The sequence below is a fragment of the Moschus berezovskii genome, chromosome 2, assembly GCF_049115385.1.
Source record: "Moschus berezovskii isolate FMDL1 chromosome 2, NW_MosBer_1.0, whole genome shotgun sequence".
NCBI classification, from domain to species: Eukaryota; Metazoa; Chordata; class Mammalia; order Artiodactyla; family Moschidae; genus Moschus; species Moschus berezovskii.
The window spans coordinates 52,369,331-52,390,987 of record NC_142461.1 but is presented as its reverse complement, the minus strand read 5'-3'; the positions used below and the strand labels follow the sequence as shown (position 1 = coordinate 52,390,987).

General features: G+C 40.0%; 1 protein-coding gene across 1 annotated transcript in view; it reads right to left on the bottom strand.

Annotated features, from left to right (window-relative positions):
• DNAH7 (dynein axonemal heavy chain 7) overlaps positions 1–21,657 on the bottom strand; it is a 301,053-nt gene that overhangs the window by 11,432 nt on the left and 267,964 nt on the right. Inside the window, exons 59-60 of the mRNA XM_055397140.2 lie at positions 6,913–7,098; positions 4,443–4,580 (exon numbers count right to left, since the gene is read on the bottom strand). Of these exons, the coding sequence (XP_055253115.2) occupies positions 4,443–4,580; positions 6,913–7,098 (324 nt within the window). The remainder of the gene's footprint in view (positions 1–4,442; positions 4,581–6,912; positions 7,099–21,657) is intronic.

Genomic DNA, 21,657 nt, shown 5'->3' with positions numbered 1-21,657 from the left:
ATGAATACATCTCATATTTTTTCAGTCCCAGGAAATTGTGTTTAGTTTTACTTCAGATTTTATATTTTCTAGTTTCTATATTGGATCTATTCCATACATATTGACAGTAACTTCTACTTAAGTTTCTAGTAAGTAATGGTACCCTAACACCTTCCTATAAAAATGTGCAATAAAAAATTAAATGTTAGTATTAATTACAAGCTAGAAAAAAAGGGGGGGGGGCCTATGCCAATATAGTAATCCTTTACCCCAATCCCAAAGTACTAGGTTTACAATCAAATATATAAAACAAATTACAGATAACAAAGAAGGTAATGAATATTTGGTCAAAACTAGTGAAATATCTATTTCTGTTGCATTTGAAGAATGATATGCTGATTTCTATTTGTATTTTGATGTGCATACAATGTGCTATAAACTCATTAAAAACATCTCTGTTTTCTAACAAGAGGTGCACCTCCACCAAACCCAACCACCACCCCCCAAAATAAATCCTAGGCCTATAACCCTTCAAAAATGTAACAAAAATATTTTAGTAACACAAACATTCCCATACCTATTCTCACACACCAAAATCACACAGTTGGGGAGATACGTTTTAAAAGTAATATCCAACTGATACTGAGAATTAAAAGCAAAAGGGTGTTATTTGTAATTATTTAACTTGGGTTCTTTTTTAACCGTCTTTTCTTAAAGAGTTTTCACAAATACCATTTTTAAATCTTCTAACATTTGTTTTCCTTTTATTAAACAAATAAAGATAAGTGGGATCCATTTTCAAGGAGACATCATGGAATTCAAATTTTCCTTTTCTAGCTTAACAATATTTTAGGTCGAAGCAATTTTCTCATTCAAAAGCAATTCTGGCAGTTCAGCATAGGTAAGACAGCTCTGCAGAAGTAACATTCTCAACCCCACTAGCTCCTCTCACTTCAAAAGATATTTTATTTCAATATACAATGTGAAGTTCCTGTCCTCATGACCTTGCTCTCTAAATCGCTGTTCTGGTCTATCTTGTTGCCTCTGAACTGTGGTAAACTCAAAGTAGAAACACTGAACTTCTGCCTACCCATTACATTAATTGTATTTGCCAATCTGATTTGAAGAATATTGAAAGAGGTTGTTTAATCACATACTGAGAAGATACCCCAAGTGTATTTAAACTTGTTTGTTTGATTCTGAGTAATTTTCTATTGGAATAAGACCACTGTTTTATGTATTCTGTAATATGGCACAGTCCGTCAAGTTTAAAAAAAGCCAAAGACTCTATAACTCTCCTGTTGTCAGACTATTGCATACTACATGCACTAATGTTGCTAAAGATCTACGTATTCTTGTCTGTATATAAGAATGATTTCATGCTCGAATAATTGATCTTAGTGGTATTAACATATAAAATGGACATTAAAATATGGTCTTTGTCCTTTCTGCCTTATTCAGTTCAGTTCAGTCGCTCAGTCGTGTCCGACTCTCCGCGACCCCATGAATCACAGCACGCCAGGCCTCCCTGTCCATCACCAACTCCCGGAGTACACTCAAACTCATGTCCACAGAGTCGGTGATGCCATCCAGCCATCTCATTCTCCGTCGTCCCCTTCTCCTCCCGCCCCCAACCTTTCCCAGCATCAGAGTCTTTTCCAGTGAGTCAACTCGTCTCATGAGGTGGCCAAAGTATTGGAGTTTCAGCTTTAGCATCATTCCCTCCAATGAACATCCAGGATTGATCTCCTTTAGAATGGACTGGTTGGATCTCCTTGCAGTATAAGGGACTCTCAAGAGTCTTCTCCAACACCACAGTTCAAAAGCATCGATTCTTCGGCGATCAGCTTTCTTCACAGTCCAACTCTCACATCCATACATGACCACGGGAAAAACCATTGCCTTGACTAGACGGACCTTGGTCGGCAAAGTAATGTCTCTGCTTTTTAATATACCATCAAGGTTGGTCATAACTTTCCTGCCAAGGAGCAAGCGTCTTTTAATTTCATGGCTGCAATCAGCATCCGCAGTGATTTTGGAGCCCAAAAAAACAAAGTCTGACACTGTTTCCATTGTTTTTCCATCTATTTCCCATGAAGTGATGGGACCAGATGCCATGATCTTTGTTTTCTGAATGTTGAGCTTCAAGCCAACCTTTTCACTCTCCTCTTTCACTTTCATCAAGAGGCTTTTGAGTTCCTCTTCACTTTCTGCCATAAGGGTAGTGTCATCTGCATATCTAAGGTTATTGATATTTCTCCCAGCAATCTTGATTCCAGCTTGTGCTTCTTCCAGCCCAGCGTTCCTCATGATGTACTCTGCATATAAGTTAAATAAGCAAGGTGACAATATACAACCTTGACGTACACCTTTTCCTATTTGGAACCAGTCTGTTGTTCCATGACCGGTTCTAACTGTTGCTTCCTGACCTGCATACAGGTTTCTCAAGAGGCAGGTCAGGTGGTCTGGGATTCCCATCTCTTTCAGAATGTTCCACAGTTTATTGTGATCCACACAGTCAAAGGCTTTGGCATAGTCAATGAAGCAGAAATAGATGTTTTTCTGGAACTCTCTTGCTTTCTCCATGATCCAGCGGATGTTGGCAATTTGATCTCTGGTGCCTCTGCCTTTTCTAAAACCTGCTTGAACATCTGGGAGTTCACGGTTTACATACTGCTGAAGCCTGGCTTGGAGAATTTTGAGCATGACTTTACTAGCGTGTGAGATGAGTGCAATTGTGCGGTAGTTTGAGCATTCTTTGGCATTGCCTTTCTTTGGGATTGGAATGAAGACTGACCTCTTCCAGTCAGCAGATGTTATTTTACAACAGACCAGAGCCAGAAGTTCCATGAACTCTTTCACAAATGATAGCACACTATTTCATCCTCCTAATTGGTTCTTTACCATTTGAGTCACCAGGGAAGTCTGGTTCTTGGACTTACCTGGTATCTCAGATGGTAAAAAGTCTGCCTGCAGTGCAGGAGAACCAGGTTCAATCCCTGGGTCAGGAAGATAACCTGGAGAAGGAAATGGCAACCCACTCCAGTATTATTACTGGAAAATCTCACGGATGGAGGAACCTGGCAGGCTACAGTCCATGGGGTCGCAGAGTCAGACACGACTGAGCGACTTCATTTTCTTTCTTTCTTTCAATCTGGTTCTTTAACTTTCTTTCTTTCATTCCAGTTCTTAGTTCCCCTAGCATCTCTAGGCACCCCTAGCCTTTGAGATTTACTCCATTTTTAGAATCTAGAAAGAGTATCGCACAGCTTAGAACACAGATTCTGGAGCCAGACTAGTGGGAGTCAGACTTCTTGGCTCTGTCCTGGCTTTAAATTGTACTAGCTGACTTTGAGTTAACTACTTAATCTTTCTGTGTCTAATAAGTCCTTTAGCTGTAAAATGGGAATAATTAGCACCTTACCTCACAGGACTGCATAAACCATTTAGAACAGTGCTCCCATACAAGAAGCACTATAAAATAATTAACTATTATTATTACTTTGAGATTCCATAAAAATAAAAAAGATCAGCTTGAAATCAGTTAGGGGAATAATTTGCTTGATGAATAATCATCCTTAACTTACTAAAATTTCATGCAATCATTAAGGGAACTCACCATTTGGACTAATTTGCTTTCAGAACTAAAACAAACAAGCATATCTTCTAACAGAAAACAATACAAGAGAAGATCTCTTAACAGACAAGTAAGATTAAACATCTTTCATTCAAATGAACTAACCTGTGCCATGACATGCTGAATCCTGGTGCCTTAAGAGGTCATTCTGATGTGCCCTTACATTTATGCTCTCACCAATAGAGTTGCATGTCTCAAAGGCAATAGTTCTCCTAAATCTTTTAATTCATTTCATACTTACTATTTTAAATATTATATAATCTGATAAAATACTGATGTGAAAAAAAACTATGCAAACTAGGTTAAATGTTCTGGAACATTTGATAAAGATAAGTCATTAAATACATTGCATTAGTAAGAGACTAGAAATTTAAATAGGGAAAATTCTAGATGAATTCTGGCATCAAACTGCTTCCAGGCACCTCTGAAACTCTTGTTCCACTTTAAGAAATTTATAAAGGACATAATATTTATATATGTTCTGGGGCATGATTCAAGCCAAGAGAGGCAAAAAGGAATTCCTAGCAGCAGAATGATATCAAAGAATATTCAGAGATACTCAAAGAATGCTACTCAAAGAACTGCTGGCAGCAGAATTATACTCAAAGATGCTTTCCAAATCAAAAGCCTGATGAAAACAAAACTCACACATTCATTTACTCTATGTTTAAACTTATTTTTAAGGTACTTTTTTTTTCTTTTCCTAAAAATGGTTCTCCACTTGAAGAGATGGAATTCTATGCCAGGGCCTCTCTCGTGTGGGCTCATGCTGCTTGGGGACCATCCTTTCCAGCCTCAGAATCCAGTTGCTGCACAGATCACACACCTGTGTGAGAAGAATGTTATCGAACAGCAGTTGAGTTTCTGACTGATCTTTAGTGATATCGGCATTGGCATTCATCCCAAAGATTTCCGGAGCTGGGGTCAGAGGCAGTGTCTTTGTGTATTCAATGTAGCTGTTGTGCTGCAAAAATAAATAACAAGGAGCCAGGAGGTTAGAAATCAATTATCCTGTAGAACTTGCTCACTGAAAAGAGGTAATTTTCAGTACTCAGGTTATTGAATGGATGAGCCTGTGAGACTGGACACTGAATGCTTTCATTTTCTTTCATCCAGGGCCAAAGCATTTAAAAAAAGGGGCGGGGGGGAGATATGGACACATTTAGAAAGAGAAAAAAAAAAAGTCCCACTCAGTTGAAATGAATTTTTAAATGGAGAGAGGAATATCCTGGCTACTTCATTTAGAAATTTCTCCCACAGAAATCTTTCTGTGCTGCATTTGCTGATGACTGTTCTTAATTTACCACAGTATATTTTTTTCTGCTTTACTCTGAGTTTTCTGTTTACTCTTATGATAAATCCACTTAATTCAAAAAAGTAAAAGTTACCTGAGATTTTATTATCATGAGATAACCATCATTAATATAAATCTTTATACTCATGCACACATATTTTACATTTACATAAACTTCCAACAAGATTCCATGATGTTGAAAGTGTTAGTTGCTCAGTCATGTCTGACTCTTTGAGACCCTATGGACTGTAGCCTGCCATGCTCCTCTGTCCATGGGTTTCTGTAGGCCAGAATACTGGAGTGGGTAGCCATTTCCTTCTCCAGGAGATCTTCCCAACCTAGGGATCCATACTTTTCTTTAGAGCACAGGGAACTCTGCTCAATGCTACGTGGTACCCTGGAGGGGAGGGGAGTTTGGAGGAGAATGGATACATGTACTGAGTCCCTTTATTGTCCACCTGAAACTATCACAACATTGTCAATCAGTCATACTCCAATATGAAATAAAAAGTTTAATAAAGAGATTAAAAAAAAAGATTCCATACTTTTCTTGATGCTCATATGTGCTTAGTCGCTTAGTCATGTCCAACTCTTTGCAACCCCATGGACTGTAGCCTGCCAGGCTCCTCTGTCCAAGGGGATTCTCTATGCAAGAATACTGGAGTGGGTTGCCATGCCCTCCTCCAGGGGAACTTCCCAACCCAGGGATCAAACTCAGGTCTCCTGCATTGCAGGCAGATTCTTTCCCATCTGAGCCACCAGGGAAAATATGTATAATCAGGAAAGAATATGTATAATTATACACATTCATATATATACATATACAAATACATATATACATATACAAGGGTTTTCCTTGTGGCTCAGCTGGTAAAGAATCTGCCCGCAAGGCGGGAGACCTGGGTTCGATCCCTGGATTGGGAAGATCCCCTGGAGAAGGGAAAGGCTACTCACTCCAGTATTCTGGCCAGGAGAATTCCATGGACTGTATAGTCTATGGGGTCGCAAAGAGTCGGACACGACTGAGCGATTTTCACTTTCACTTCACAGTGAGGTGGGGCAATTGCTCATTGATGATTTTTCAATATGGGTCACATTACACAACCTGACTTTATCTTGCCATCTTCTTACTTATCACTGGAAATCCTGTTACCACGACTTCCTGTGTTGACTTGTCCCACCCAATCTGTGACCTGGACTCTGGAACTAGTGTTTCTCTTCCTCTCCCTCAGTGTCTGCCCTCAGCTAGAACTCATCCAAGTGGATGTGGAGTCAAGGTATGTGCCTCTGTTGCCTGTGGCTGTGTGTTTAACTTTCAATATGTGCCCTTTTGACTTCTGGGAATAAAATGAGAACCAATTTAATTATACTGGCAGTCACTAGAAGTCTACTGTGTGATAATCTGAAGGCAAATACATCTGTTAGATAGGACTGGAAAAAATAGGAGCCAACAACCTTGGTCTTGTGAAGCAGGTGTGATGCTCTGTCCCTTTCTACCTTTGAGATCTTGCAAGTCTTTTAAGTTTAGTGAACTTACTTTCTTACTTGTAAAAGAGAAGGAATAATAGCATCAATGTTAATCCCATGCTCTAATGAGATAATTACATGTAACTGCTTTGTAAATAATTAAGCATGATCTACACAGTAACTATTACTGTTAATACCATCTTGTAACTCCCTTCTCATGTGTATTTCCATTTTAATTAGGGCCAATGTCTTTTGACCCAAAGGATTGAATTCACAGTGAGAGAATTTCGGGTCACTGAGGAAGACATTCTTGGGTGAGGAACGTTTCTGATAGTCCTCACATTACAGCAAACAGGAAACCACTAACTCCATCTTTGCATAGGGTTTGCTCTGTCCCTGTAAGACTGAAGGACACACAATGGTTAACCAAAAAATTAAAAAAGGCCTCTGGGGCTAAAAAATTCACCATTTTGCTGTATCAGAGGAATTTCATGCTTTACTGCTTTCAGTTTTCTTGAAGAGCGTATGTACTTACATCCCCAGCAGGAGGCGCAAAATAGATGCCACTGGAGTCGAATTTATAGAGTGGATTCTGAACTAATTCCGGGTTGAAGAATTTATTTAGGATGCTGCGCAGTGTGCGCCGGTCCCAGTCGTCAGTCACGCGGCCACCGTAATTGCACTCCCCTGTCATGTAGCGTAGGGCGTCGTAGGGCAGATCCTATAGGAGAGCGCAAGTTGCTCAACCAGGCAAGACTTAGCAGTCCCACATCATACAGAACCGTGTTTATTGTTTGCTCACGTTATTAAACAGTTTACAAAACATTTGCATCATCAGTTTCCCTTTATATGTTCACTTCCCAGCTAATTTGCTGCAATTTTTCCCAGGGTCTCTCTCTTTTTGTGGTCTGCCATTTTCAATCCGTCAGTACAAAGAAAAGAAATCCTCTATAACTTGTCATAAAGTGAAGTCGCTCAGTCGTATCTGACTCATGCGACCCCATGAACGCCTACCAAGTTCCACCATCCATGGGATTTTCCAGGCAAGAGCACTGGAGTGGAATACCATTTCCTTCTCCAGGAGATCTTCCTGACCCAGGGATTGAACCTGGGTCTCCCACCTGGAAGGTAAGCAGACGCTTTACCATCTGAGCCACCAGGGAAGACCCATAACTTGTGAGCTCACCTACTATTCAACCAGCATTAGTGGACCACCTACTATGTGCCTGATGCAAAATAAATTAGAACATAATCCCATCCTTGAAAATCCAGCACTGCTAAGTGATGTTCAAAACCAATCAAATCTGAGATAATCAGTGTTAATTCCCTTCACCACCTTTTTATACCCGTATATATTGATATTTTGGCAACTGGAATCATACTGTATGTACAATTTTGCATATAGTTTTCCACAAAATCTCATATTATATATTTTACTGTTGCTTAAACTGAACTGAAAATAGTAATGAAAATACTATCTTAATAATCATATTTTAATATTGAAGACTCCTAATTTTCTACTTTGTTAATTTATGTTTCACTAAATATACGCTTCTTAAATTTTCTAATGATTCTTTAGTTTAGATTCCTGAAAAGGAAATTACAATGTCAATGGAAAGGAATTTATAAAAAGCAATTGATAAATGTTATCAAACTACTTTCCTGACTACTTTCCTGAAAGACTGTATCAACTGTAGTTGCTAAAACAGTTCTAAAATCTTTGTTAATTTATTGCCCAAAGATAATTTATATTATGTTCATTTGCATTTTCTAGAATACTAATAAAATTTACGATCTTTTAATTTCTAATAACATTTGTTCTTCTATGAAGCAACCTCATATCCATTTTTTCAATTAGAGTTTTAATAGTCTTATTTATATGAACTCCTTTATAAATTGACCTCTATCAAATTTGTAGAGATATTTTTCCCTGTTACTTTGCTTTCTTATTGTATTCACTAGTATACATAATTTCTAAGTGTTTATGAATGCGAATAAACTGATTTTTCATATTGCAATTTTATTTAGCTTAACCATAAATACTTATATGTGTTGTGCTTAGTTGCTCAGTCATGTCCAATTCTTTGTGCCCCCAGGCTTCTCTGTCCATGGGGATTTCCAGGTGAGAATACTGGAATGGGTTGCCATGCCCTCCTCCAGGGGATCTTCCTGACCGACGTCTCCTGCATTGCAGGCAAATTCTTGACCAGATGAGCTAAAAGGGAAGCCTAAATATTTACATACCCACCAGTAATATAAAGAATTCTCTCTCACTGCTCACAACAAAACTGAGTGTTATAATTTAGATAAAATGATAATTAAACAATAAAATTGTTTTTAATTTTTAAATTAATTTTTGAGATAAAATTGACATATAACATATTTGTTTCAGGTATACCACAGAATGATTTGGTGTTTGTATGTACTGTGAAATGATAACAACAAGTTCATTTAACATTCATCATCACAGTTACAAAAATTTTTTTGTGTTGAGAACTTTTAAGATCTGTTTTCTTTAGCCACTTTCAAATATGCAGTATAGTATTAACAATAGTCACCCTACTGTACGCTACATATATTAATTTTTATTTTCGATACAGACATTTGAGAAATATTTATTCACCACTTATATTTCTTATTGTTAAATAATCCTCTTTTTTCTTTGAGGTATTTTCCTCACATAAATGAGTATCTTTTTTATTATCAAAAGCTCTATAAAGATACAGAATCAGTTTGTCATACAAATTTTAGATATTTTCTCCGAGTCATCTTATCTTTTATTTTTATGATGTTTAATTGTTTATGGCTTTTTATTATAGCAATGTTTTTAAATGTTTGCTACTAAAATATAGAAATTTTTTACTTTAGGATACTTTCCTATCGTTTTGTTGTTGTTGTTGTTCTACACATCTTCCTGCAGTAATCTGCTAAAGGTGTAAGTGTATACATCATACATCCCAGTGATCCCACTTTGAGGAATCCCTTCAACAGAAAAAAATAGCTCTTGGGAAAAATCAGTTCAGTTCAGTTCAGTCGCTCAGTCGTGTCCGACTCTTTGCGACCCCATGAATCACAGCACGCCAGGCCTCCCTGTCCATCACCAACTCCCGGAGTTCACTCAAACTTATGTCCATCGAGTCGGTGATGCCATCCAGCCATCCCATTCTCTGTCGTCCCCATCTCCTCCCGCCCCCAATCCTTCCCAGCATCAGAGTCTTTTCCAGTGAGTCAACTGGTCGCATGAGGTAGCCAAAGTATTGGAGTTTCAGCTTTAGCATCAGTCCTTCCAATGAACACCCAGGATTGATCTCCTTTAGAATGTGATACTAATTACAAAGGAAGAATTTACTGAATTCAGAATTGGGAATTTTGAGACTAGTTCTCTGGTAGAACTAGAAGGGAAGGCAGTGAATTTAGGAGAACAACTCAGAACCAAGACCTGGTCGAGAAACAAGCAGAACCAGAAGGGAGAAGTCAGCATGGCGATGAGGGGAGTTTGCAGATGCAGGTACTGCTTGGGTTTGCCTTGCTGATAGGGTATAAAACTGTGGTTAAAAAAAAATACTCCTGCACAAATTAAATAGTTAGTATATGAGGATGAGTTGGCCCCTGGGAGTGCTTTATGAGGCAGACATAAAATGACATCTGGAGAGGGGAGAATTTGATTTACGTACAAAGGGTTAAACCTGCCAACATTCCCCTGAGAACTGATGGGTAATTGGTGTTTATTTCAGCTGCTTCATACAACAGGGCCAATCAAACCCAGGAATGTGTTCTCCTGCTATTGTAGAAATAGCAGCTGTATGCTGGGACTGCTTCCCTGCTCCGTTGTAACAAAAGGGTTGAGACCATGGACTGGGAGAGAGTGTAGAACCAGGCAACGAGTGTGCAAGGTTATGTTAATATATGAAGTTATTCATTTTAACACTGCTTATTATTGAATAGTGGAGGGCTTCCCTCGTAGCTCAGTTGGTAAAGAATCTTTCTGCAATACAGGAGACATAGGTTCAATTCCTGGGTTGGAAAGATCCCCTGGAGAAGGAAATGGCAACCCACTCCAATATTCCTGCTTGGAGAATCCCATGGACAAAGGCAGGTTACTGCTCATGGGGTCACAAGAGTTAGATACGACTTAGCAACTAAACCATCACCACCATTATTGAATAGTAAGAAATAAAAAGGAAATAAAATCCTGATAGTCAAAAAGGGGAAGCTGTGTATGCAGCCATTGAGACAAAGATCTATACTATGATTGTCCACAACATATGTGAGTAAGAAGAGCAAGCTGAAAGTGATATGCAAATACGATTATGCTTTTGAGGAAAATTTGTGCATATACTATACATATGTATATATGTTAACTATTTGAGCACAAGAAGTCTGGACAGGCCCTACTGTGAAACTGGTTACTTTGGGGTGAAGTTAGGGTGACAGTGAGGGGTGGGATTTTTATTCACACACAGTCACACACACACAATGACATACACACACCTCTGGGAATTACCCATCAGTCAAGTACATTATATATATATATATACATATATATAAAGAATTCATACAGCTCAATAACAAAACCCAAATGATCTGATTAAAAGATGGGCAGAGGATCTGAATAGATATTTTTCCAAAGAAGACATACAGGTGGCCAACAGGCACATGGAAAGATACTCAGCATCACTAATCACCAGGAAAATGCAAATCAAAACCACAATGAGATATTCTTTCACATCTGTCAGAATGGCTATTATCAAAAGACAAGAAATAATACATATGTTGGTGGGAATGTAAATTGGTGCAGCCATTATGGAAAACAGTATGGAGGTTCCTCAAAAAATGTTTTGAAATAGAACTACCATATGAGTCAGCAATTCCACTTCTGGGTATTTATTCAAAGAAAATGAAAACACTAATTTGAAAGGCTATATACACCCCTATGTCTACTGTAGCATTATTTAAATAGCTAAGACATGGAAGCAATGTAAGTGTTCATTGATGGATGAATGGATAAAGGAGATGTGGACTAGATGTGGAATAATGCTGCTGCTGCGTCACTTCAGTCGTGTCCGACTCTGTGTGACCCCATAGACGGAAGCCCACCAGGCTCCCCTGTCCCTGGGATTCTCCAGGCAAGAACACTGGGGTGAGTTGCCATTTCCTTCTCCAATGTGTGAAAGTGAAAAGTGAAAGTGAAGTCGCTCAGTTGTGCCTGACCCTTAGCGATCCCACGGACTGCAGCCTACCAGGCTCCTCCATCCATGGGATTTTCTAGGCAAGAGTACTGGAGTGGCTTACCATTGCCTTCTCTGGGAATAATGCTACTCAGCCATAAAAAGAATGCAGTCTTGCCATTTGTGACAACATGAATGGATCTTGAGTGTATTAAGTGAAATAAATGAGATAAGACAAATACTGTATGATTTCACTTAAATATAGAATCTTAAAAAAAATGAACAAAACAAAACTTATAGATACAGAGAATAGATGGATGACTACCATGGGGCAAGGGGTTGCGGGGAAGGCAAAATGGGTAAAAGAGACTAAGACACACATTCCAGTTATAATCCATGGGGATCTAAGTACAGAATCGTGATGTTAGTAATATCATATTGCATATTTGATATTGCTATGAAAGTAATAATAATAATAACACAGAAATTATAATTAATATAAATTATATATATATAATATAAAAATATTATAATATATATAATATAATATAATATATATAATATAAATAATTATTATATAATATATATTATATATTATTAATATATATTATATATATTAATTATATATTATTAATATATATTAATAAAATATATATATATAATATAATTATATATATAATATAATATTTTATATATATATAATATAATATAATATATAATATAATATAAAAATATAAATAATAACACAGAAAGTAATAATAATAATAACACAGAAGAACTGTACAAAAAAGATCTTCACGACCAAGATAGTCACGATAATGTGATCACTGACTTAGAGCCAGACATCTTGGAATGTGAAGTCAAGTGGGTGGGCCTTAGAAAGCATCACTACGAACAAAGCTAGCGGAGGTGATGGAATTCCAGTTGAGCTATTTCAAGTATTGAAAGATGATGCTGTGAAAGTGTTGCACTCAATATGCCAGCAGATTTGGAAAACTCAGCAGTGGCCACAGGACTGGAAGAGGTCAGTCTTCATTCCAATCCCAAAGAAAGGCAATGCCAAAGAATGCTCAAACTACCGCACAATTGCACTCATCTCACATGCTAGTAAAGTCATGCTCAAAATTCTCCAAGCCAGGCTTCAGCAGTATGTAAACCGTGAACTCCCAGATGTTCAAGCAGGTTTTAGAAAAGGCAGAGGCACCAGAGATCAAATTGCCAACATCCGCTGGATCATGGAGAAAGCAAGAGAGTTTCAGAAAAACATCTATTTCTGCTTCATTGACTATGCCAAAGCCTTTGACTGTGTCGATCACAATAAACTGTGGAACATTCTGAAAGAGATGGGAATCCCAGACCACCTGACCTGCCTCTTGAGAAACCTGTACGCAGGTCAGGAAGCAACTGTTAGAACTGGACATGGAACAACAGACTGGTTCCAAATAGGAAAAGGTGTACGTCAAGGTTGTATATTGTCACCTTGCTTATTTAACTTATATGCAGAGTACATTATGAGGAACGCTGGGCTGGAAGAAGCACAAGCTGGAATCAAGGTTGCTGGGAGAAATATCAATAACCTCAGATATGCAGATGACACTACCCTTATGGCAGAAAGTGAAGAGGAACTCAAAAGCCTCTTGATGAAAGTGAAAGAGGAGAGTGAAAAGGTTGGCTTGAAGCTCAACATTCAGAAAACAAAGATCATGGCATCTGGTCCCATCACTTCATGGGAAATAGATGGAAAAACAGTGGAAACAGTGTCAGACTTTGTTTTTTTGGGCTCCAAAATCACTGCAGATGCTGATTGCAGCCATGAAATTAAAAGACGCTTGCTCCTTGGAAGGAAAGTTATGACCAACCTTGATAGTATATTAAAAAGCAGAGACATTACTTTGCCAACCAAGGTCCGTCTAGTCAAGGCAATGGTTTTTCCTGTTGTCATGTATGGATGTGAGAGTTGGACTGTGAAGAAGGCTGATCGCCGAAGAATCGATGCTTTTGAACTGTGGTGTTGGAGAAGACTCTTGAGAGTCCCTTATACTGCAAGGAGATCCAACCAGTCCATTCTAAAGGAGATCAATCCTGGATGTTCATTGGAGGGACTGATGCTAAAGCTGAAACTGCAATACTTTGGCCACCTCATGCGACGAGTTGACTCACTGGAAAAGACTCTGATGCTGGGAAAGGTTGGGGGCGGGAGGAGAAGGGGACGACGGAGAATGAGATGGCTGGATGGCGTCACCGATTCTGTGGACATGAGTTTGAGTGTACTCCCGGAGTTGGTGATGGACAGGGAGGCCTGGCGTGCTGTGATTCATGGGGTCGCGGAGAGTCGGACACGACTGAGCGACTGAACTGAACTGAACTGAACTGAACTGAAGAAAGTAAATCTTAAAAGTTTTCATCACAAGAAAAAAATTTTTTAGTTCTATGGTGACAGGTAACTAGAAGTATTGCGGTAATCATTTTGCAATATATACAAATGTTGAATCATATTGTATACCTGAAACTAACAGAATGTTGCAGGTAAATTGCACTTCAATACAAAGAACAAAATTTTGATTGCTGAAGAAGAGTTACATTAGATTCAATATCAAAGGGAACTGTGAATCACATTCCTCAAAAAAAAAATCTCTCTGTATCTCTTGATGGGTTATATGAGATGAGTGCGTAGCAGTTTTGTCCGGTTTGTTGTATGATCGTTCTGTTGGAGGAATGGGAAGTACTGCTCAATTGTCATTTAACAGCAGGAATCTGGTCAGTCAGTCCTATATGTCAGTGAGAGAGCCCCTGTAGCATTTGCTAGGATAGACAATTCCTGATATTCCTTATTTACTCAGTGTGCTCTCTCCCCTTTTCTTCTGGCTGCTCTGTCTGTACTTTCCATTTCTTCTGTCCTCTCTCCTACTACTGATATTGGATGCTCACCAGCAGTCAGGCTTTAGTTCATTTTTACTCTACAAGGCCTTTCTTTTAAATCTCAGGTGTTCTCAGGCTTCTCCTTAGACATTAGCAACTTACAGCTTTCTATTCATGCTTCCTTTTCCTGGGCTTTATATCTATATGCCAAAAGCCTATCAAATATCATGGTTATCAACCTAGACATCTCAGATGTATAAAATGTACAAGACTAAATTATTTATCCACTCAACCATCCCCATTTCACTAACCCATCTACTATACACCTATTAATTCCTGGTACTATTTTCTGTCTGGATTAATAAGTGGATGGACCACCAATTCAGACCTAAAATCTAACATTAAGAGACTTCTTCCTATCCCTTTACCATTTAATATCTAGGTCATTTCAATCCTTGTCCCTACATATATATTATATCTCTTCTACATTTCCCATCCTAGTCCAGATGATTTGGTTTAAACTCTCAGCATCTCTTGCATGGGTTATTGTGATGGTCTTCTGTATTAGTTCCTTAGGTCTGCCAATAGATGGCTTAAAACAAGAGAAATTCATTGTCTGATAGTGCTGGAGGCTAAAAGTTTGAAATCAAGGTGTTGGCAGGGCCCCACTCCCTCCAAAACTTCTAAGAGGATCCTTGCTTGCCTCTTCCAGCTTCTGTAGTCCCAGGTGTTCCTTAGTTTGCCACTGCATAATTCTAATCTCTGCCTCTGGCTATCTTTTCTGTGTGCCCAAATGTCCTGCTATGAATGATACACACACACACATAATACATACACACAGTATTTTAAAATTTCATATTACTAATTATCTTTCATACCCACATTCACTCTCAAAGTGTTAACAGTTTTTTTGACAATAGTTTATTTGGTCACCCTAGCTTTTTAAACTTCTGAACACAAACACGGAGGTAAGAACTCACTGGATGTGAGCAGGGAAGGTTTATTTACGATATCAGTCATATTCTATTAAGGATCCACCCTACTCCAGTATGACCTCATCTTAGCTTAATTGATAATATCTGCAACAACTCCATTCCCAAATAAGCTCACCTTCTGAGGTACCATGGATTACAACTTCAACATATATTTTGGCGTGGGGGACACAATTCAACGCACATCACCTGAAAGTAGCCTGTCATCTAAGTTCACTCTGTTGCTACAGTGGTCCTTCTAAAATGCAAACGCTCTCCTAAAAGGAAACCAATAACAATATAATAATTCCCCAATCAGTTAGCATGGCATACAAGGATGCTCCAAAATCACCTCAGTTCAGTTCAGTCGCTCAGTCGTGTCTGACTCTCTGCGACCCATGAATCACAGCACGCAGGCCTCCCTGTCCATCACCAACTCCCGGAGTTCACTCAAACTCATGTCCACAGAGTAGGTGATGCCATCCAGCCATCTCATTCTCTGTCGTCCCCTTCTCCTCCCGCCCCCAACCTTTCCCAGCATAAGAGTCTTTTCCAGTGAGTTAACTCGTCACATCCAGGATTGATCTCCTTTAGAATGGACTGGTTGGATCTCCTTGCAGTCCAAGGGAATCTCAAGAGTCTTCTCCAGCACCACAGTTCAAAAGCATCAATTCTTCAGTGATCAGCTTTCTTCACAGTCCAACTCTCACATCCATACATGACCACGGGAAAAACCATAGCCTTGACTAGATGGACCTTAGTTGGCAAAGTAATGTCTCTGCTTTTTAATATATTATCTAGGTTGGTCATAACTTTCCTACCAAGGAGTAAGCATCTTTTAATTTCATGGCTGCAGTCAGCATCCGCAGTGATTTTGGAGCTCAAAAAAAATAAAGTCTGACACTGTATCCACTGTTTTTCCATCTATTTCCCATGAAGTGATGGGACCAGATGCCATGATCTTTGTTTTCTGAATGTTGAGCTTCAAGCCAACCTTTTCACTCTCCTCTTTCACTTTCATCAAGAGGCTTTTGAGTTCCTCTTCACTTTCTGCCATAAGGGTAGTGTCATCTGCATATCTGAGGTTATTGATATTTCTCCCAGCAATCTTGATTCCAGCTTGTGCTTCTTCCAGCCCAGCGTTCCTCATGATGTACTCCGCATATAAGTTAAATAAGCAAGGTGACAATATACAGCCTTGACACACTCCTTTTCCTATTTGGAACCAGTCTGTTGTTCCATGTCCAGTTCTAACTGTTGCTTCCTGACCTGCATACAGGTTTCTCAAGAGGCAGGTCAGGTGGTCTGGGATTCCCATCTCTTTCAGAATGTTCCACAGTTTATTGTGATCCACACAAAGGCTTTGGCATAGTCAATGAAGCAGAAATAGATGTTTTTCTGGAACTCTCTTGCTTTCTCCATGATCCAGCGGATGTTGGCAATTTGATCTCTGGTGCCTCTGCCTTTTCTAAAACCTGCTTGAACATCTGGGAGTTCCCAGTTCACATATTGCTGAAGCCTGGCTTGGAGAATTTTGAGCATGACTTTACTAGCATGTGAGATGAGTGCAATTGTCCGGTAGTTTGAGCATTCTTTGGCATTGCCTTTCTTTGGGATTGGAATGAAGACTGACCTTTTCCAGTCCTGTGGCCACTGCTGAGTTTTCCAAATTTGCTGGCATATTGAGTGCAGCACTTTCACAGCATCATCTTTCAAGATTTGAAATAGCTCAACTGGAATTCCATCACCTCCACTAGCTTTGTTCGTAGTGATGCTTTCTAAGGCCCACTTGACTTCACATTCCAAGATGTCTGGCTCTAGGTCAGTGATCACGTTATCATGACTATCTTGGTCGTGAAGATCTTTTTTGTACAGTTCTTCTGTGTATTCTTACCACCTCTTCTTAATATCTTCTGCTTCTGTTAGGTCCATACCATTTCTGTCCTTTATCGAGCCCATCTTGGCATGAAATGTTCCCTTGGAATCTCTAATTTTCTTGAGGAGATCTCTTGTTTTTCCTATTCTGTTGTTTTCCTCTATTTCTTTGCATTGATTGCTGAGGAAGGCTTTCTTATCTCTCCTTGCTATTCTTTGGAACTCTGCATTCAGATGCTTATATCTTTCCCTTTCTCCTTTGCTTTTCGCTTCTCTTCTTTTCACAGCTATTTGTAAGGCCTCCTCAGACAGCCATTTTGCTTTTTTGCATTTCTCTTCCATGGGGATGGTCTTGGTCCCTGTCTCCTGTACAATGTCACGAACCTCCGTCCAGAGTTCATCAGGCACTCTATCTATCAGATCTAGTCCCTTAAATCTATTTCTCACTTCCACTGTATAATCATAAGGGATTTGATTTAGGTCATATCTGAATGGTCTAGTGGTTTTCCCTACTTTCTTCAATTTAAGTCTGAATTTGGCAAAATCACTTATTCTTCACCAAACCTTTTCACCTATTTGTACTTTTTAAATCATTTTTATTGCCGCTTCTTTATATCATCTACCTGAAAACCTTCTGTTCATTGAGTCCCAATAAACTCCTCCTCTCTGGAACTTTCCCTGATCACATCCATTGAGTTGTTTACCTCCATGTTTGTGTTCAGATGCTTAAAAAGCTAGGGTGACCAAATAAACTAGTGTCAAAAAACTTTAACACTTTGAGAATGAACATGGGCACTAAAGATGATTAGTAATATGGAATTTAAAAGGTGTGTGTGTGGGTGTGTGTGTGTGTGTGTGTGTGAGTAAATCTGTTTTCATACTGGCAGACCTGTAAGTTTTCTATTCAAACATTGCTTTTAAAATAATAAAGAAACTGGGAGGCAGTCCTAAGATGGCGGAGGAATAGGACAGGGAGACCACTTTCTCCCCCACAAATTCATTGAAAGAACATTTCAACGCTGAGCAAATCCCATAGAACAACTTCTGAATGCTGGCAGAGGACATCAGGTACCCAGAAAGGCAGCCCATTGTCTTCAAAAGCAGGTAGGACAAAATATAAAAAATAAAAACAGAGACAAAAGAGGTAGGGACGGAAATCCATCTCAGGAAGGGAGTCTTAAAAAAGAGAAGTTTCCAAACGTCAGGAAATACTCTCTCCGGCGCGTCTGTGAAAGCCTTGGAATCTCAGAGGGCAAAATAACTGGGAGGAAAAATAAATAAATAATTAAAACCCACAGATTATGTGCCTAATAGCAACTCCCAGCGGAGCAGCATCCAGACGATTGCATCCTCCAGTAGCAAGCAAAGCGGGACAGAGAGGAGAAGGCTGCATTACTTAGGGTTAGGACCAGGCCCGAATACCCTGAGGGCAATCTGAGGGAACTAGCCTGAGATAGCAACCCAGACTGTGGGATAGCTATCCCGCGAAAAGGTGAAAAGCCCTAACCTAAGACACTGCCAAAGCCTGGCTTGGAGAATTTTGAGCATGACTTTACTAGTGTCACAATAAACTGTGGAACATTCTGAAAGAGATGGGAATCCCAGACCACCTGACCTGCCTCTTGAGAAATCTGTATGCAGGTAAGGAAGCAACAGTCAGAGCTGGACATGGAACAACAGACCGGTTCCAAATAGGAAAAGGAGTACGTCAAGGCTGTATATTGTCATCTTGCCTATTTAAATTATATGCGGAGTACATCATGAGGAACGCTGGGCTGGAAGGAGCACAAGCTGGAATCAAGATTGCTGGGAGAAATATCAATAACCTCAGATATGCAGATGACACTACCTTTATGGCAGAAAGTGAAGAGGAATTCAAAAGCCTCTTGATGAAAGTGAAAGAGGAGAGTGAAAAGGTTGGCTTGAAGCTCAACATTCAGAAAACAAAGATCATGGCATCTGGTCCCATCACTTCATGGGAAATAGATGGAAAAACAGTGGATACAGTGTCAGACTTTATTTTTGGGGGCTCCAAAATCACTGCAGATGCTGATTGCAGCCATGAAATTAAAAGACGCTTACTCCTTGGAAGGAAAGTTATGACCAACCTTGATAGCATATTAAAAAGCAGAGACATTACTTTGCCAACCAAGGTCCGTCTAGTCAAGGCTATGGTTTTTCCCATGGTCATGTATGGATGTGAGAGTTGGACTGTGAAGAAAGCTGATCGCCGAAGAATTGATGCTTTTGAACTGTGGTGCTGGAGAAGACTCTTGAGAGTCCCTTGGACTGCAAGGAGATCCAACCAGTCCATTCTAAAGGAGATCAGCCCTGGGTGTTCATTGGAAGGACTGATGCTAAAGCTGAAACTCCAATACTTTGGCCACCTCATGTGAAGAGTTGACTCATTGGAAAAGACTCTGATGCTGGGAGGGATTGGGGGCAGGAGGAGAAGGGGATGACAGAGAATGAGATGGCTGGAGGGCATCACCAACTCGATGGACATGAGTTTGAGTGAACTCCAGGAGTTGGTGATGGACAGGGAGGCCTGGCGTGCTGTGATTCATTTGGTCACAAAAAGTCGGACACAACTGAGCAACTGAACTGAACTGAAGACACTGTCAGGCACACTCACAGAACAAAGGACTAAGCAGAGCTAGCCAATTGCAGACCAGCCCATCTCCCGCCAGAGACAAGCAGGCGAGGGCAGCCAGAGCCGGAAGGGGGCACTCATGGCCCCTGAGAGGCATCCTATACCAAACTGCAAGCAGACTTCGTTGCTAACCAAGACTTCTTGGGTTTCTGGATGGTTGACATCCGCCGGGAGGGTTGCAGCCAGAGATTAGCTCCCCGGAAGAGACACATGGCACACCTGAGAAGGCACGCCCATTGCACACCCAGAAAACCAAGCGGCTGGGACGGGACAGGGGATAAGTCTCAGCCTTCACCTGGGGGCAACTACACTCACCAAGCACCTGATCACCTGAGCTGCTTGGACCTGGGGTGGCACAAAATGCAGGCCCAACCAAGTCTGCGCCTTTGTGGAGTACCCGAGAACCTGAACCTGAGCCGCTTAGACCTGGGAAGTGCATGCAAACCAGGGCCCGCATCAGACATTTCCCAGCAGAGCAACCTAGAGTCTGAGCAGTGTAGACTGGGTAAGCACACATGGCGTGAGCGGGGACAAACCCAGTATGATAGAGTCACTGTGAGCACATGTCAGTGATATTTGTTTGCAGTGTTCCTCCCTCCTCAAAGCACAACTGAACAAGGGAGCCTAAAAAAAAAGTGACCACCATACCCCTTGCATCAGGGTGGAAATTAGACACTGAAGAGACCAACAAAATAAGAAGCTAAATTAAACAGAGGGAACCGCTTGGAAGTGACAGGTGCAATAGATTAAAACCCTGTAGTTAGCACTGACTACATAGGAAGGGGTCTATAGACCTTGAGAAGTACAAGCCAGACCAAGGAACTATCTGAAAATGAACTGACCCCACACTGTCCACAAAGCTCCAGAGAAAGTCTTAGATATATTTTTACTATTATCATTTTTTAAATTTAATTTTTTAAAATTTTTAATTTTTAAGTCCCCATTACTCCTTTAATTTTCATTTTTACAACCTACTATTACTTTGCAAAAAAAAAAGAAAGACCATATTTTTAAAGCAAACTTCATAAATATATATTTTACAATTTTTGTGACTCTGTTTTTTTTTTTTTTTAAATACTGTATTTTTGCAAATCTAACCTCTAGATTTTTTATCTTTGCTTTTTGGTATTTGTTATCAACTTTGTACCTTTAAGAACCCAATCTTCAGTACCCATTTTTACTTGGGAGCGAGATTACAGGCTTGACTGCTCTCTCCCGCTTTGGACTCTCCTTTTTCTCCCCCAGGTCACCTCTATCTCCTCCCTCCCCCTTCTCTTCTCTACCCAACTCTCTGAATCTCTTTGTGTGTTCCAGGCTGTGGAGAACACTTTGGGAACTGATTACTGGCTGGATCTGTCTTTCTCCTTTTGATTCCCCCTTTTCACCTCCTGGCCACCTCCGTCTCCTTCCTTCCTCTTCTCTTCTGTGTGTAACTCCGTGAACCTCTCTGAGGGGTCCAGTCTGTGGAGAGCACATAGGGAATTGATTTCTGGCTAGCTTGCTCTCTCCCCTTTTGATTCCCCCTCTTCTCCTCCTGGTCACCTCTATCTCCCTCCTCCTCTTCTCTTCTCCATGTAACTCTGTGAACCTCTCTGGATGTCCCTCACTGTGGAGAAACTTTTCATCTTTAACCAAATGCTTTATCATCAGTGCTGTATAGATGGAGAAGTCTTGAGGCTACTGTAAGAATAAGACTAAAAACCAGAGGCAGGAGGCTTAAGTCCAAATCCTGAGACCACCAGAGAACTCCTGAC